General features: G+C 37.8%; 1 protein-coding gene across 2 annotated transcripts in view; it reads left to right on the forward strand.

Annotated features, from left to right (window-relative positions):
* The first annotated feature begins 869 nt into the window (after positions 1-869).
* polr2c (RNA polymerase II subunit C) overlaps positions 870-18,399 on the forward strand; it is a 20,907-nt gene continuing 3,377 nt past the window's right edge. The window contains exons 1-8 of one of the 2 annotated variants that reach the window (XM_062023477.1): positions 870-1,064; positions 1,624-1,673; positions 7,000-7,068; positions 7,143-7,195; positions 13,561-13,689; positions 16,951-17,002; positions 17,659-17,827; positions 17,907-17,981. In XM_062023477.1, coding sequence (XP_061879461.1) covers positions 979-1,064; positions 1,624-1,673; positions 7,000-7,068; positions 7,143-7,195; positions 13,561-13,689; positions 16,951-17,002; positions 17,659-17,827; positions 17,907-17,981 — 683 coding nt within the window. In that variant the 5' untranslated portion in view covers positions 870-978. The remainder of the gene's footprint in view (positions 1,065-1,623; positions 1,674-6,999; positions 7,069-7,142; positions 7,196-13,560; positions 13,690-16,950; positions 17,003-17,658; positions 17,828-17,906; positions 17,982-18,399) is intronic. The other variant, XM_062023478.1, reaches the window with a different exon arrangement.

Here is an 18,399-nt window from a genome sequence, read left to right on the forward strand (position 1 = left end):
TAAAACTGAAATATGCAGTATTTAGTAATTAGAGCCCTAAAAGATCAATAATGCAGGACACCACTGATTTTAATTATTTCATATTTTTGAGTAATCACAGTGAAAAGATAAATAAAAAATCACTAAATATATTTGGGATCCAAAAGATGCCCCACTCATAAAATGATACATTTTTATTAGGTTTTTCTTTTACTTTCAACACTTAAGTTACAAGATCAACTTCAGATATATCTGTCAATTTTATGCTGGAACTATTATTTTAATATTATTTATGTTTTATGCGCTTTTGTCAAAGAAAACTTTGATGTTTTTATATGGCTACTACACAATATATGCAATATTTACCACGTAAAACATTTTAAAGTGAAATATTTGAAGTAATTGGAGCCCTGAAAATAATTCATTATAACATGGATTTTTTGTCTTTTTTTTTTTTTTGAGCAATGGCAAAAAAAGAAAAATGAAGAAAGACAAAAGAAAAAAAACAGCCTGCATGGCAGCTTTTGTGTCAACATTGCAACTTTTTCTCGTTAGATTTCACCTCATTCCACTTTTTTTAATGTTCTTTTTTATTTTTACAATACTATTTCCAGAATGTGTGGCGGGCCGGTAAACAATTAGCTGCGGGGCGCACTTTGGACATCCCTGCACTAACCCCTGTGCCACCGTGCAAATGTAACACACATGCATTAATTGTGTTTTACTGAAAGCATCAATAGCCCTGGCTTTTTGCATGAAACAGGTGATTATATACTTACACAGGAACAAAGTACATTAAAACACATCGGTTTTAATTACTGAATATTTGTTTGTGAGGAGGCTGTGTCGGTTTAGTCAGAGGTGCAATAACAACAATGGCCAAAGAGGGCGACAAACACAACATTGTTGCATTGTCGGTTTCCACACAAGAAGAAGAAGAAGACGCTTGAGCGAGCCTGTTGCTCAGTTTATATTCCTGCTAGCTATTTATCTGCGAACATGCCGTATGCTAACCAGCCCACCGTGAAAATCACCGAACTTTCTGATGAAAATGTCAAGTTTGTCATCGAGAACACGGACTTGGCGTAAGTGTTTGCTGATCTTTGTTCACGACTAGTAGTTAGCATAGCGCGTGTATTGACCAAACAATGCTGGGGCTGTACTATACAAAAGACATTACTCGAAAATAATGCAGAACCTTAGAAATATATCTAGAATTCGTACCTTGCTCCGCGAACGTTTGAACTTTTAAAATGTAAAACCTTAAAAGTACTTGAACTTGGTTAACATCCCAGAAAAATAAATGGGTTATACTTGTATAGCGCTTTTCTACCTTCAAGGTACTCAAAGCGCTTTGACAGTATTTCCACATTCACACACACATTCACACACTGATGGAGGGAGCTGCCATGCAAGGCGCTACCAGCACCCATCAGGAGCAAGGGTGAAGTGTCTTGCCCAAGGACACAACGGATGTGACTAGGATGGTAGAAGGTGGGGATTGAACCCCAGTAAAAGAATGAATGAATCAATGAATGTATTGTGTATAAACATTTGTAACTTTTTACATAATTAGATGATTGCTTCTTGTCCATAATCGTGCACTGTAACCATTTCTTAAAAGTTATTTTTGTGTCTTTTTAGGGTTGCAAACTCTATTAGACGTGTCTTCATGTCAGAAGTACCCACGATAGGTACGGTCTCTCTTTCCCTCTACATATGGCACTGCATATCTGTACTGTACATACATACATACATACATACACGTGGGCATTGAATTAGATGTGCAGAAACCTGTAGAAATTCACTACATCATAGGTCTTAAAGGCCTACTGAAATGAGATTTTCTTATTTAAACGGGGATAGCAGATCCATTCTATGTGTCATACTTGATCATTTCGCGATATTGCCATATTTTTGCTGAAATAATTTAGTAGAGAACATCGACGATAAAGTTTGCAACTTTTGGTCGCTGATAAAAAAAAGCCTTGCCTGTACCGGAAGTAGCGTGATGTCACAGGTTGAAGAGCTCCTCACATCTGCACATTGTTTTCAATTATGGACGCCAGCAGCGTGAGCGATTCGGACCGGGAAAGCTACGATTACCCCATTAATTTGAGCGAGGATGAAAGATTCGTGGATGAGGAAAGTGAGAGTGAAGGATTAGAGGGCAGTGGAAGCGAATCAGATAGGGTTGCTAAAAGCAACTACGTGAGAACGTATACTCGAATATCACGATAGTCATTTTCTATATCGCACAGAGACAAACCCGCGATATATGGAGTATATCGATATATCGCCCAGCCCTACACAGTGGGATGTATGGCTCCTAGGGGTGGGACATTGACAGGGCTTGATGCAAGCAGAGAAACTTTTCTCAATGAGTGAAAGTTACAGCAGTTTTCTTCCGTGCCTGGCTGGCTGCCAGTGGCTCGTTTTTATTGGGCACACGCGGTCATTTGTTCCAGCGCGCTGTGTTCACAACACTTTCCAAAATAATGTTTTTAATCCTTATATATGTATCTCTCCGACACAATAAATCAAAGTGATGCGTATCCGGCGGGATAAAAGAAAAGTAAGTAACTCGATGTAGTTTATTGTAGTCTCCAGTCACGTAGCGACTGTCACGCTTGGGTCGCATGATAGCGATTATTGTGAACCCAGATGCAGAAGGTAGCTGGAGACAGCGTGAGGGTACAAGGTATTTATTATAAACAAAGACAAAAAATACAAAAGCAATTGTGCAGCGAGGTGCTTGCCAAACAAACACTAGTGCATTTGAGAATGCACACAAATAAACCTAGGACTACGCAGGAACTAACTTACCGTATTTTCTGGACTGTAAGGCGCACTTAAAATCCTTTTTCTCAAAACTCGACAGTGTGCCTTATAACCCGGTGCGCCTAATGTACGGAATAGTTCTGGTTTTGATTACCGACGTCGAAGCTATTTTATTTGGTACATGGTGAAATTATAAGTGTGACCAGTAGATGGCAGTCAAACATAAGAAATACGTGTGGATTGCAATATGACTCAAGTAAACAACACGAACATTTTATATGTTCCATTGAAAATATAGAACATTACACACAGTGCGCAAAAATCTATCAAAATGTTTTAGTATGACTTTGGTAAGCTATGAAGCCGCACCGCTTGATGAATTGTACTGTGCTTCAACATACGAGTAATATTATGGTGTGTGTATAAGGTAAGGCATATTATCTGGCGTGTTGTTTCACAATATTATGCAAAAGCAACTTTTCTTACTTTTTGGTACCTGCTGATCTGTATTTGGGATCTGCATAAGTCCTGAAAAATTGCCTTTGTAGTCCGTGACGACACCGTAGTCGATAAGCTTCTTCTTTTTATCTATCTTCTTGTTATGGGACATTCATCCTCCGCTGTTGCCATTTCTAATATAAAGTAGTGTAAAGTTCTTACTTATATTTGTCAGTAAACTCACTATGAAAGCGCTAAAACATACCGGTGTAGTGAGTTTACATTATTCACCCAATGAACTTTAGTTATTAGAGATTTTTGGTCGGACGGTTTTTCACGGTACACATTTCTGGCGTTGTTATTGCACTAGTGAGCCACAGATGAAAAGATGCTACTCCGTTATTGATTTAAGTAAAGTCTGAATGTCATTAAAACAGTGAGCTCCATCTTTTGACACTTCTTCCACTCCCGTCCTTGAACGCTATACCGCTGTGGGGCGACATAGCTCCGTTGGTAGAGTGGATTTGAGGGTTCCAGGTTCGATTCCCGCTTCCGCCATCCTAGTCACTGTCGTTGTGTCCTTGGGAAAGATACTTTACCCACCTGCTCCCAGTGCCACCCACACCGGTTTAAATGTAACTTAGATATTGGGTTTCACTATGTAAAGCGCTTTGAGTCACTAGAGAAAGGCGCTATATAAATATAATTCACTTCACTACAACAAAGATGACGGGGAGAAGACGCTGCCGAAGGTGAGCCACGTAAATAAGACCACCCACAAAACGGCGCGTCCGGAAGCGACTGTCAGAAAGCGTCTTGAAGATAATCTGTAAAACATAATCTATGCTCATATGGAAACGGGGTTTGTATATGAAACAAAAATTGAAAATAGACCATTCATCGGCAGTGCGCCTTTTAATCGGTGCGCCCTATGGTCCGGAAAATACAGTACTTGAAAGCCTGAAACCAGCAAACAGCGTTCAACGGCAAACATTCGTAGAACACCTTAACAATCTCCCGCCCAAGGCAGCAGCACCAACCGGACTTAAATAGAGAAGACTAAACTCAAAACAGGTGAGCTGGGAGACAAAGTAATGCTGCTGCAAGACACTCAAATTAGAAGTGGAACTACAAAATAAGTGCACTGGACAGGAACTCAACAGTGAACATGGCAGAACACTAACAAACTCCAAATAAGGCATTATCTTGTGTGAACAGATCATGACAGCGACACCTGTCCATCAGCAACATACATTATATCGTAATATTTTATTGATAATAACAATTATAATAATTCTTATAATAATAATAATAATAATATATATTTATATTTTAATCTTATTTTGTGTTAAAAAATAAAGACATTTTAAAAATTGGAATTTTTTTAAACAAAGCTTTTCGTGTGGAATACTTGATGCGGCCGAGTCTCACCCAGACTCTGTCTCCAGCTGCCCCCAGGGAAATGGAGTTTGAGTCCCCTGCTCTACATATAGTAAGTAGTACCAATAAGCTTATCGATGAATACCGGTATCGATATAGATATTGGTATCGATAATATTCTAGCGATATACAAAACCCAATACCAGTGAAGTTGGCACGTTGTGTAAATGGTAAATAAAAACAGAATACAATGATTTGCAAATCCTTTTCAACCTATATTCAATTGAATAGACTGCAAAGACAAGATACTTAACCTTTCGAACTGGAAAACTTTATTTTCTGCAAATATTAGCTCATTTGGAATTTGATACCTGCAACATGTTTAAAAAAGGCTGGCACAAGTTGCAAAAAAGACTGAGAAAGTTGAGGAATGCTCATCAAACACTTATTTGGAACATCCCACAAGTGAACAGGCTAATTGGGAACAGGTGGGTGCCATGATTGGGTATAAAAGCAGCTTCCATGAAATGCTCAGTCATTCACAAACAAGAATGAGGCGAGGGTCACCACTCTGAAAAAATGCGTGAGCAAATTGTCGAACAGTTAAAGAACAACATTTCTCAACGAGCTATTGCAAGGAATTTAGGGATTTCACCATATACGGTCCGTAATATCATCCAAAGGTTCAGAGAATATGGAGAAATCACTGCACGTAAGTTAGTGTGTAAAAGATATCACCACAAGGACTCAGGAACACTTCAGAATACAACTGTCAGTAACTACAGTTTGTCACTACATCTGTAAGTGCAAGTTAAAACTCTACTATACAACGCCATTTATCAACAACACCCAGAAACGCCGTCGGCTTTGCTGGGCCCGAGCTCATCTAAGATGGACTGATGCAAGGTGGAAAAGTGTTCTGTGGTCGACGAGTCCACATTTCAAATAGTTTTTGGAAACTGTGGACGTTGTGTCCTCTGGAACAAAGAGGAAAAGAACCATCCGGATTGTTATAGGCGCAAAGTTCAAAAGCGAACATCTGTGATGGTATGGGGGTGTATTAGTGCCTAAGACATGGGTAACTTACACATCTGTGAAGGAACCGTTAATGCTGAAAGGTACACACAGGTTTTGGAGCAACATTTTACTGTTTGGCCACAATACCCAGCAATATGTTTGGAGGAGAAGAGGTGAGGCCTTTAATCCCCCAAAAAACACCATGCCTACCATCAAGCATGGTGGTGGTAGTATTATACTATGGGCCTGTGTTGCTGCCAATGGAACTGTTGCTTTAAATGGGACAGTGAAAAAGAAGGATTACCTACAAATTCTTCAGGACAACCTAAAACCATCAGCCCGGAAGTTGGGTCTTGGGCGCAGTTGGGTGTTCCAACAGGACAATGACCCCAAACACACGTCAAAAGTTGTAAAGGAATGGCTAAATCTGGCTACAATTAAGGTTTTAGAATGGTCTTCCCAAAGTTCTGACTTAAACGTGTGGACAATGCTGAAGAAACAAGTCCATGTCAGAAAACCAACACATTTAGCTGAATTGCACCAATTTTGTCAAGAGGAGTGGTCAAAAATTCAACCAGAAGCTTGCCAGAAGATTGTGGATGGCTACCAAAAGCACCTTATTGCAGTGAAACTTGCCAAGGGACTTGTAACCAAATATTAACATTGCTGTATGTATACTTTTGACCCAGCAAATTTGGTCACATTTTCAGTAGACCCATAATAAATTCATAAAAGAACCAAACTTCATGAATGTTTTTTGTGACCAACAAGTATGTGCTCCAATCACTCTATCACAAAAAAATAAGAGTTGTAGAAATTATTGGAAACTCAAGACAGCCGTGACATTATGTTCTTTACAAGTGTATGTAAACTTTTGACCACAACTGTATGTGTATATATGTATGTGTATACGTGTGTGTGTGTGTGTACTGTGTATATATGTATATACTGTACGTGTGTATGTATATGTGTATATTTGTATATACGTGTGTGTGTGTGTGTGTGTGTGTGTGTGTATATGTATATACATGCGTGTATATATACATATACAGGTACATGTGTGTATATGTACATACGTTTGTGTATATGTATATACGGGTGTGTGTATGTGTATGTAAATGTGTATTTATGTATGTACAGTATATGTATGTTTATGTATATATGTACAGTATATGTGTTTTTAATCAATATTGTTACTTAACATGCAGTCGGCCTTCAGCCCCCTGCCATATTTTTTAGCTCAATGCAGCCCCCGAGTCAAAAATTTGGGACACCCTTGAAGTAGATGCATATCGCCTAAACACTTCCTGTCCCTCACTTTTAATGTGTGGGAAATCAGTACTCCTCTGTACCAAAGTGCCCAGCAATAATGTGATGGAGTTATGTTTGTTACTTTTTAAACAGCGATGGACTGGATCCAGATAGATGCCAACTCATCAGTTTTACATGATGAGTTCATCGCTCACAGAGTTGGTATGTATATTCATTATTAAAGGTTATATTGTGTTTGACAGCGCAATCACTTACACCTCTTGTTGCCTTTTCAGGTCTCATCCCTCTCACCAGCGACGACATTGTGGAGAAAATGCAATACTCCCGGGTAAGCTTGGTCATGCTTTATCTGTTCTGGTCAAGTTACTTTAAAGCAGGGGTAGGGAACCTATGGCTCTCGAGCCAGATGTGGCTCTTTTGATGACTGCATCTGGCTCTCAGATAAATCTTAGCTGACATTGCTTAACATAAGTAATGAATAATTCCGCTAGTAATCACAGTGTTAAAAATAACGTTCAAAATATAAAACATTCTCATGCATTTTAATCCATCCATCTGTTTTCTACCGCACCTGTTCAAGAAGTTAATGGTAAGAAGTATTTTATTTGTTATTGGTTAGCTTCAGAATAACAATGTTATTAAAAAGAAAAAGAGACTTATTATACTCTAAAAATGTTGGTCTTACTTAAAAAGGCACGCATTTAGTTGTATTCAGTGTTAAAAAACATTATATGGCTCTCATGGAAATACATTTTAAAATATTTGGCTTTCATGGCTCTCTCAACCAAAAAGGTTCCCGACCCCTGCTTTAAAGTAACATTGCTTTTACATTTACACAATTCAACATGTTTGAAAAGGAAAGGGGAAAGCAGAGCTTATTTAGTCCTATCCCACTCCTTTTCCACATCTATTACTGTTGGAACCCACAGTGATTAATTTGATATGGAAATGAAACAAAAACAACTTGTTTATTTGTTTGAATGTCAATACAAAGGTTATATTATTCCCTCCAGCATTCCACTGGCTTTTTTTTGTGTTTCTCTAAAATGTTTGAATTCGCGGCAGCTTTTTCAGGAAGTTGCGGCAAAAATTGTGATGTTTTGAGTCTTACATTTTTCAGTAACATTGTATCAACTTATGAATTTATCAATATTTTGGCATTTCTTGTAGTCTTACCTAAAAAAGTACAACATTTAAAATTTGGAAAACAAATACTTTATTGCTGTTTTACTTGTTTTATACAACTCAAACTTAAAACTTGACACTCGATGGTAGAAAAATCACATACTTTGAGCTCATTGTCAAATTACTGTGCTACTTTAATTCCCTTTAACTAATAATGTTAATAATTATTCATGCAACAAAAGTTCGGCCACCAAAAAATGGACAAAATTGGCCCAAAATTGCCTTTTCGACTTTTGGCCAAAATACTATTATCACTGCCGAAACAGGTTATTGTGATGACGTAAGCAAGATTGTCTGGAGTGGCAACAATATGTCTGCCATGTAGACGTACTTCAATATATTCGAAATAGACCTTTGACAACGGGGAAGAGTCTCCAAACGCGAGTACAGGCGCCAATAGAAGCAAAATAAGATAGAGGTTTTTCGGTAGTTGTTTTTAAAAACCCGTCTTCCGCCTGAATGCAGCTAGGATAGGCCCCAGCACCCCCGCGACCAGAGAGGGACAAGCGGTAGAAAATGGATGGATGGATGGATGGATGGGGAGTTGTTTTTAAAGGAAAAAACTGTGTGTGACATGATTTTACAGTTCTCTATTTCACCTTGGCACAATGGAAATAGGCTTGAAAAATGTCGTGACATTGTTGGTTTACAAGCAGAGGAGCATGTTTGGCAGCGCACAATCACTGAGTACTTACAAGCAGACAAGGTGTGTAGACAGAAAAGGGAGAACGGACGCATTTTAGCTTAAAAACTAACGATAAAGGTAAAGCTTTGAAACGCACTCAGGAAGAGGTGCTTTAAGACATGACTAGCTAGCTTGCGGCTAACGTCCAGCCGCAGTTGGCAGTGTTTTAGCTACTTCTAAATCACTAATCCTCGCCTCCATGGGGACAAATAAAGTAAGTTTCTTACAAGTATCATCCCTGCAGGACGAGGAATAGCTAAACATGCTTCACTACACACCGTAGCTCACCGGCGTCGCAATGTAAACAAACGCCATTGGTGGATCTACACCTAACATCCACTGTAATGATACCAAGTACAGTAGCGTATCTAGTCGATACTACATCAATATTTTCTTTTTTAAAAATGTATATTATGTTTATAAACTCAGGAAATATGTCCCTGGACACATGAGGAATTAAATTATGACCATTGTATGATCCTGTAACTACTTGGTATTGGATCGATACCCAAATTTGTGGTCTCATCCAAAACTAATGTAAAATATCAAACAACAGAAGAATAAGTGATTATTAAATTTTAACAGAAGTGTAGATAGAACATGTTAAAAGAGAAAGTTAGTAGATATTAACAGTAAATGAACAAGTAGATTAATAATTAATTTTCTACCACTTGTCCCTCATAATCTTGACAAAATAATAGAATGATAAATGACACAATATGTTACTGCATACGCCGCAGACAAATTAGGAGCCTTTGTTTGCTTACTTACTAATAAAAGAAAAGTTGTCTCGTATGTTCACTCTTTTTTTAAGGACAAACTTGCAAAAAGTAACATATTTTTAATGTAGATTTTTTGTTAAAATTATGCAATTTTTTGTGTTTTTTAAATTTAGAAAAGTACCAAAAAGTATCAAAATACATTTTGGTACCGGGATAACCCTAATAGACAGAAACAGGAAGTAGGTCAGAGCTACGCAGGGCGACAACAATTGTGTCGCTTGATCAATAAGGAGTAGATATATCATTACACACTGTTATTCCTTCTTTGTCCACACAAGGATCAAAACATAAGTTTTGATTAGACAGTTGACGTCTGCAGTTGAGCGGCACTCAGAGACAAATTTGTTTGGGCAAAATGATGCTGATTGGCCAAAATGTGCAGGGAAATTGTGGGCATTAGACAAAGTTTGCAAGGCTGCGCATGATTTGTGGGGGTTGATTACATTTTTGTGAATTTGCCATTGGAGACATCACATATTCCTAAAGGAACTGACTATAGAATGTGAAACATAAATACTGTAGATGGAACAGCAAGTGAGGAACAAGAATATGTGAAAAGATTTTTGTAAAATACATACGTGAGTAATTAAAGGCCTACTGAAACCCACTACTACCGACCACGCAGTCTGATAGTTTATATATCAATGATGAAATCTTAACATTATAACACATGCCAATACGGCCGGGTTAACTTATAAAGTGACATTTTAAATTTGCCGCTAAACTTCCGGTTCGAAACGCCTCTGAGGATGACGTATGCGCGTGACGTAGCCCGGCGAACACGGGTATGCCTTCCACATTGAAGCCAATACGAAAAAGCTCTGTTTTCATTTCATAATTCCACAGTATTCTGGACATCTGTGTTCGTGAATCTGTTGCAATCATGTTCATTGCATTATGGAGAAGGAAGCTGAGCAAGCAAAGAAGAAAGTTGTCGGTGCGAAATGGACGTATTTTTCGAACGTAGTCAGCAACAACAGTACACAGCCGGCGCTTCTTTGTTTACATTCCCGAAAGATGCAGTCAAGATGGAAGAACTCGGATAACAGAGACTCTAACCAGGAGGACTTTTGACTTCGATACACAGACGCCTGTAGAGAACTGGGACAACACAGACTCTTACCAGGATTACTTTGATTTGGATGACAAAGACGCAGACGTGCTACTGTGAGTATGCAGCTTTGGCTTCTAAACATTTGATCGCTTGACCGTATGTGCGCAACTTTTTTTTGCGTATGTACGTAACTTTTTTAAAATATATATGCTTTATGAACCTTGGGTTAGGTGAACGGTCTTTTGGGCTGAGTGATTGTGTGTGTTGATCAGGTGTTTGAATTGTATTGGCGTGTTCTATGGAGCTAGGAGCTAGCATAGGAGCTAGGAGCTAGCATAACAAACACGCAGGTGTTTTTATGCAGGATTAATTTGTGGCATATTAAATATAAGCCTGGTTGTGTTGTGGCTAATAGAGTATATATATGTCTTGTGTTTATTTACTGTTGTAGTCATTCCCAGCTGAATATCAGGTACCGTGAGTATGCAGCCTTGGCTGCTAAACATTTGATAGCTTGACCGTATGTGCGCGTCACGTACGTAACTTTTTAAAAATATATAAGCTTTATGAACCTTGGGTTAGGTGAACGGTCTTTTGGGCTGAGTAATTGTGTGTGTTGATCAGGTGTTTGAATTGCATTGGCGTGTTCTATGGAGCTAGGAGCTAGCAGAGGAGCTAGGAGCTAGCGTAACAAACACGCAGGTGTTTTTATGCAGGATTAATTTGTGGCATATTAAATATAAGCCTGGTTGTGTTGTGGCTAATAGAGTATATATATGTCTTGTGTTTATTTACTGTTGTAGTCATTCCCAGCTGAATATCAGGTACCGTGAGTATGCAGCCTTGGCTGCTAAACATTTTTATAGCTTGACCGTATGTGCGCGTCACGTACGTAACTTTTTAAAAATATATAAGCTTTTTGAACCTTGGGTTAGGTGAACGGTCTTTTGGGCTGAGTGATTGTGTGTGTTGATCAGGTGTTTGAATTGTATTGGCGTGTTCTATGGAGCTAGGAGCTAGCAGAGGAGCTAGGAGCTAGCGTAACAAACACGCAGGTGTTTTTATGCAGGATTAATTTGTGGCATATTAAATATAAGCCTGGTTAATAGAGTATATATATGTCTTGTGTTTATTTACTGTTGTAGTCATTCCCAGCTGAATATCAGGTCACCCCCGGCTCTCACAGCATCTTCCCTATCTGAATAGCTTCAACTCCCCACTAGTCCTTCACTTGCACTTTACTCATCCACAAATCTTTCATCCTCGCTCAAATTAATGGGGAAATTGTCGCTTTCTCGGTCCGAATCTCTCTCACTTCATGCGGCCATCATTGTAAACAATAGGGAACTTTGCGTATATGTTCAACTGACTACGTCACGCTACTTCCGGTAGGGGCAAGCCTTTTTTTTATCAGATACCAAAAGTTGCAATCTTTATCGTCGTTTTTCTATACTAAATCCTTTCAGCAAAAATATGGCAATATCGCGAAATGATCAAGTATGACACATAGAATAGATCTGCTATCCCCGTTTAAATAAAAAAAATTCATTTCAGTAGGCCTTTAAAGGTCATAGAAAAAGAAAAAAAACATTTACCGATTAATGAGATAAATTTAAGAGATTAAAGCTGGAGTACCTAAGTTATATTCTTTAACTAAAAAAAATCATTTTAGCTTCATACAGTATATCGTAACCGTAATCAGTTTCGAAAAAATTGTACGTCTGCCTGCTGCCTGTGGCTCATAGTTATGTGTTTTGGTAAATAAAACCTTGGAAGACAAAATCATTTCACTTGATGGCGGTCAACCCCTCCAGATCCAATCACAGGATTTAAAGAAAGTAGGGGTGAGCAGAGCCCAAGAAGGAACCTTCTCATGGGCTGACGCAATATATAGTGAAGCACGTGCACGGTGCAGACTTGTTTTCAGTAAAGCATGGCTGCCAAACACCCACCTGGAAAGATCGCTATACCTGTGCTTGCTGTTACAGCATATACTGCTAAAAAAACAAAAATAGGAAATCAGAGGAAGAAAAGAGACTCTTTATGTCTAAAAAACCAAAGAAGAGCCAAAACTTGAATAAATATTGGTCCGGCGTATTCAAGATGGAGGGCATTGCGGGCCAGTCTTGAAATAACTTTGGATGCGTAAGTGGTTGTTTTCCTTCTAGACAGGTAATCTAATGTTCTATTTTCCTATATTTTGTGTGCATCCTTTTTCGTGGCGACGTGTGTTACCGATAGTCTGCAACAAAATACTAACTAGGCGATCTTCCGATGCAACTTCAGACTGTCAACAACCTACACGTGTGCACGTACAGCTCTAGTGCGCAATTTTGTGAGATTTCAGAGAGGAGGAGACTGGGAGGGACTATCAGCGAGGGCGGGATTTACAGTTTGAATTCTGCTTGGTGACAAAAGATTGAAGTACCCCAGCTTTAAAGACAAATGAATAATTTAGCAAATGAGTAAGGAAACTTTCAGAATATATTTTGTGCAGAGATAATGGATAAAGAAAGGACGAAAAATAAAAATGGATTAGTGAATAAGTGTTCAAAATGCAAGGTACAGATGTATAATAGGCAGAAAATGTACTAAGTTAAAATACACGAACTGTTAAAAAAAACAAACTAATATCTTACTACTTTTAAAACAAATTTTAATCCCACTTTAAACTCAACATTGAAGGCATTTGTATTTGAGTTATTGTTTATTACATTCTATATAAATGCAGGACATTACTTTGTATAGCAGGCACTTTTACAGACGGTGCAGTGCGAATAAGAATGTAAATATATTAATGGAACTAATATTTGTATATTTATTTGGTCCAATTTCATTTCTTTCAATAAAAAGTCATATGAAAATTTGCTGTAAATGTTTTTCTGTTTTTTATCTGATGTGACAATGAATGCAACTGAAATAGTTGAATACATCAAATATGTATTTATAAATACAGTATATATTCTCTGCTCCATCATCTCCTTCAGGACTGTACCTGCGATGAATTCTGTCCTGAGTGTTCTGTCGAGCTCACACTGGATGTTCGCTGCACTGATGAGAAGACACGCAACGTCACCTCACGTGACCTGCTGTCCAACAACCACAGAGTCATCCCAGTAGGTCTTTTAACACCTTGTAGTTGTTCACGTATAGGGCGTTCATTTAACACCTTTTAGCTGTTTATGTAGAGGGTGTCATTAAATGTGTTGTAGTTGTTCAAGTAGAGGACGGACAGTTATTGATTTGTAGTTGTTCACATAACGAACCTGTGTGAAGTTGGCCCCCTTATTGCAAATATGAAAATAACCCTGCCATTCTTTTGTGCCGTAAAACATTTTGTTGTGCCGTTAAAGGGGAACTGCACTTCTGGAATTTTGCCTATCATTCACAATCATTATGAAAGACATGACAATGGATGTATTTTTTTTTTTATGCATTCTAACTCTCAAACTTAAATAAAAGTCCGCTTACGGAGGAGCCAATGGGAGGTCCTCTATTCCGCCCATAAAATCCAATAAATAACCATACAAAAAGCGCCAACAATACTCCATTTACATTTTGTCATTTAAATATTAACCAAGTATTAGTGATATTGTTACTATAAGCGCTAACACAGACTAACTAACTATAGCGGCACCGTGATCACAAGCTTGCGTACAATTTCAACATGATCGACTGCTGAGGCGCTTCCTTTGCTCCCTGAAAGTTTATTGTAGATCATAAATCATGCCTCCCACCTGGATAGAAGAAGGCTGAGGACGTATTCCAACAGGTTGGTACACTTCGACAGCCAATTTAAAACCCGGAAATGGTGAGGACGACACGAAAAAACGCTTGGTTCCGCCCCCCTTTTTTGTGAGGATTATGAGTCATTCTTCATCTAAATGGGAAAATATATCTGAACATTCTATCAGTCGGTATCCTAAAGACAGCAGACCTTGTACAGTAGGTGATGGTTTATTATGTTTAGTGGCTGTCATTAAGTCTGCAGTGAGTAATAATCAGTGATGCTGTTAAAAAGCGAACGTCATGATGCGTTTGTTTAAAATGATCAAAATACGTAAATATTAAATGTTATTGTAAATGTGCCTGTTACTACATTACATATATACTTACATCATGTATATAAAACCTTAATGGAGGTGTTTGGATGTTGTATTAGGGGCTGTATAGGCATAATAGAACGGCTCCCGATAGGCTCCGTTGTAAACTGATTTTGATCGCATTCATTTAATATTTATAATGTATAAAACAAAATCTATTTGTCGTCATGTCTTTTATATTAATTGAGAACGATAGGCAAAATTCTAAAAAAAAATTGCAGTTCCCCTTTAACATTTTTAAAGGGGAACTGCACTTTTTTTTTAGAATTTTACAATGTGTTCATGTGAATGATAAAAAGTATCATTTAGACAAACTCTCAATAATTGACTTTCTTTCCAATGTGTTCATGTGAATGATAAAAAGTATCATTTAGACAAACTCTCAATAATTGACTTTCTTTCCACTCTGTTCCTGTTAATGACATACATCGACTCAAATCACTGATGTATCACAGTATCCATATTTTGATTTGAGAATTGATTTTCCATCATAGAGATCGCTTTTCTATCGGAGGTACTGATAGGTCAATATGGAAGTGAATAATAAAACGTTAACATAAAATTTATGATAGTCAAAACATTTTACTTAACGTAAATATGATTTGAAATATAATAGACAACAAATCTTTACAACACAAAGTTTGGGAAAATCTTGGCAGAGAGATTTTGACAAGATAGGGGGTCTGATGTCACTAGTCAGAAAATGTATTTTAGAATAACATTTTGCAGCGTATAAGTTAAAAATGTCCTCCAACGACGCGCCATGGTTGCTACAAGGGGGTGGATGACATTGATGACGCGTCAGACTGATCGTATGTTCAAATGGGGCGTTTATTGCTCCATATGTGATAGTAATGAGCCACTTACTTTGTATGATGAACGATGAAGATGAATGAATAAGCAATATTGCAAATTGACAGAAAAAAATTTAATGAGCATAGAAGATTGTAAAGGTGACGGGAAAAGATGATGACTACGAAGTTTCTTTCCCTGCTCACCATGCCATCATTATGCACGCCACCCGCAACACAGGTGAATGCACTTACTATAATGAAAACGAACAAGTTTAACTCCTACATCACTTACAGACCTTAACGGCACAAAGCAGCATAAAGAAATGGCAGTATTATTTTAATATTTGCAATGATAAAGGGTGCCAACTTCACACTTATACAAAACCCAAAACCAGTGAAGTTGGCACGTTGTGTAAATGGTAAATAAAAACAGAATACAATTATTTGCAAATCCTTTTCAACCTATATTCAATTGAATAGACTGCAAAAAGACAAGATACTTAACGTTTGAACTGGAAAACTTAATTTTTTGCAAATATTGGCTCATTTGGAATTTGATGCCTGCAAGATGTTTCAAAAAAAGCTGGCACAAGTGGCAAACAAGACTGAGAAAGTTGAGGAATGCTCTTCAAACACTTATTTGGAACATCCCACAGGTGAACAGGCTAATTGGGCATAAAAGCAGCTTCCATGAAATGCTCAGTCATTCACAAACCAGGATTTTTATTTTTCCTCCTTTCTATATCCATTATCTCCGCACAAAATGTATTCTGAAAGTTTCCTTACTCATTTGCTAAATTATTCATTTGTCTTTAAAGCTGGGGTACTTGAATCTTTTGTCACCAAGCAGAATTCAAACTGTAAATCCCGCCCTCGCTGATAGTCCCTCCCTGTCTCCTCCTCTCTGAAATTTCACAAAATTGCGCACTAGAGCTGTATGTGCACACGTGTAGGTTGTTGACAGTCTGAAGTTGCATCGGAAGATCGCCTAGTTAGTATTTTGTTGCAGACTATCGGTGACACACGTCGCCACATTGTAGTTGTTCACATCAAGGACAACAGTCATTTAAAGTGTTGTAGTTGTTCACGCCAAGGAGGACGGTCCTTTAACGCGTTATTGTTCACGTTGAGTAGGACTGTAATTTAAAATGTAGTTGTTAATGTTAAGGAGGACAGTGGTTATAACACCTTGTAGTTGGTCATGTCAATGAGCATGGTCGTTAAACCCAATGTAGTTTGTTGAGGGCATCATTTAAAATGTTGGAATTGTTCACATAGAGGCGGATGGCTATTTAATGCATCGTAGTTGTTCATAGTAGACGATCATTTAACGCATTGTATTTTTTCACGTAGAAAGGGACGGTCCTTTAAAATGTTGTAGTTGTTCACGTAGAGGAGGACACTCATTAAACGTATTTTAGTTTTTCACGTAGAGGAGGCTGTGCTTACAGTGCTTGACAATACACATTTGTTCCTGCAGGTGACTTCCAGAAGTCGAGAAAATGATCCCAGTGACGACGCTGAAAGAAACGGTAAAGTTCAAGTTTGCTCAAGAAATACATCAATAATATACACTACCGTTCAAAAGTTTGGGTCACCCAAACAATTTTGTGGAATAGCCTTCATTTCTAAGAACAAGAATAGACTGTCGAGTTTCAGATGGAAGTTCTCTTTTTCTGGCCATTTTGAGCGTTTAATTGACCCCACAAATGTGATGCTCCAGAAACTCAATCTGCTCAAAGGAAGGTCAGTTTTGTAGCTTCTGTAACGAGCTAAACTGTTTTCAGATGTGTGAACATGATTGCACAAGGGTTTTCTAATCATCCATTAGCCTTCTGAGCCAATGAGCAAACACATTGTACCATTAGAACACTGGAGTGATAGTTGCTGGAAATGGGCCTCTATACACCTATGTAGATATTGCACCAAAAACCAGACATTTGCAGCTAGAATAGTCATTTACCACATTAGCAATGTATAGAGTGTATTTCTTTAAAGTTAAGACTAGTTTAAAGTTATCTTCATTGAAAAGTACAGTGCTTTTCCTTAAAAAATAAGGACATTTCAATGTGACCCCAAACTTTTGAACGGTAGTGTACATTATAACTTTTATCATTATTAGTGTTTTTTGAATCTTTAAAAATAAAGGTAGATGTTAGTAATAATGATATTGTGTTGATGTTCTCAGAGATCTTGCTGGTAAAGCTTCGCAAAGGTCAGGAGCTGCGACTGCGAGCATACGCCAAGAAAGGCTTTGGTAAGGAACACGCCAAGTGGAACCCCACGGCGGGAGTGGCTTTCGAGTACGACCCAGACAACGCACTGAGGCACACGGTCTTCCCTCGCCCAGAGGAATGGTAACTTTTTAGAACTTATTATTAGTACTATGATTAGTAGTAGTGCTCAAAAAGTTGTTTTGTTGCTTTGCTTCTAAAGGCCCAAGAGTGAATATTCTGAAATTGAGGAAGATGAAATCCAGGCTCCTTACGACCCAAATGGAAAACCAGAAAGGTATAACACAAGCAGTTGTCAACATAACCAACCCGTATTTTTATTTTGTTTTTAAATGTTATATTATTTTCTAACGTGCTGCTGTTATAGTTTCCTTGTATGTTTTGACGACAATGACAAAACAATTTTCATACATGCACTAATCTGTCTACTGGTGACTATCAATGTAAAAATAAAAAGGCCAAAAATATATATATCATTATATTTATTTATATACATTATACTGTATGTACAATATATATATATATATATTAGGACTGCAACTAACAAATGATTTGATAATCGATTAATCTGTCGATTATTACTTCGATTAATAATCGGATAGAAGAGACAAACTACATTTCTATCCTTTCCCGTATTTTATTGAAAAAAACAGCATACTGGCACCATACTTATTTTGATTATTGTTTCTCAGCTG

Source organism: Entelurus aequoreus, linkage group LG16, assembly GCF_033978785.1.
Source record: "Entelurus aequoreus isolate RoL-2023_Sb linkage group LG16, RoL_Eaeq_v1.1, whole genome shotgun sequence".
NCBI lineage: Eukaryota > Metazoa > Chordata > Actinopteri > Syngnathiformes > Syngnathidae > Entelurus > Entelurus aequoreus.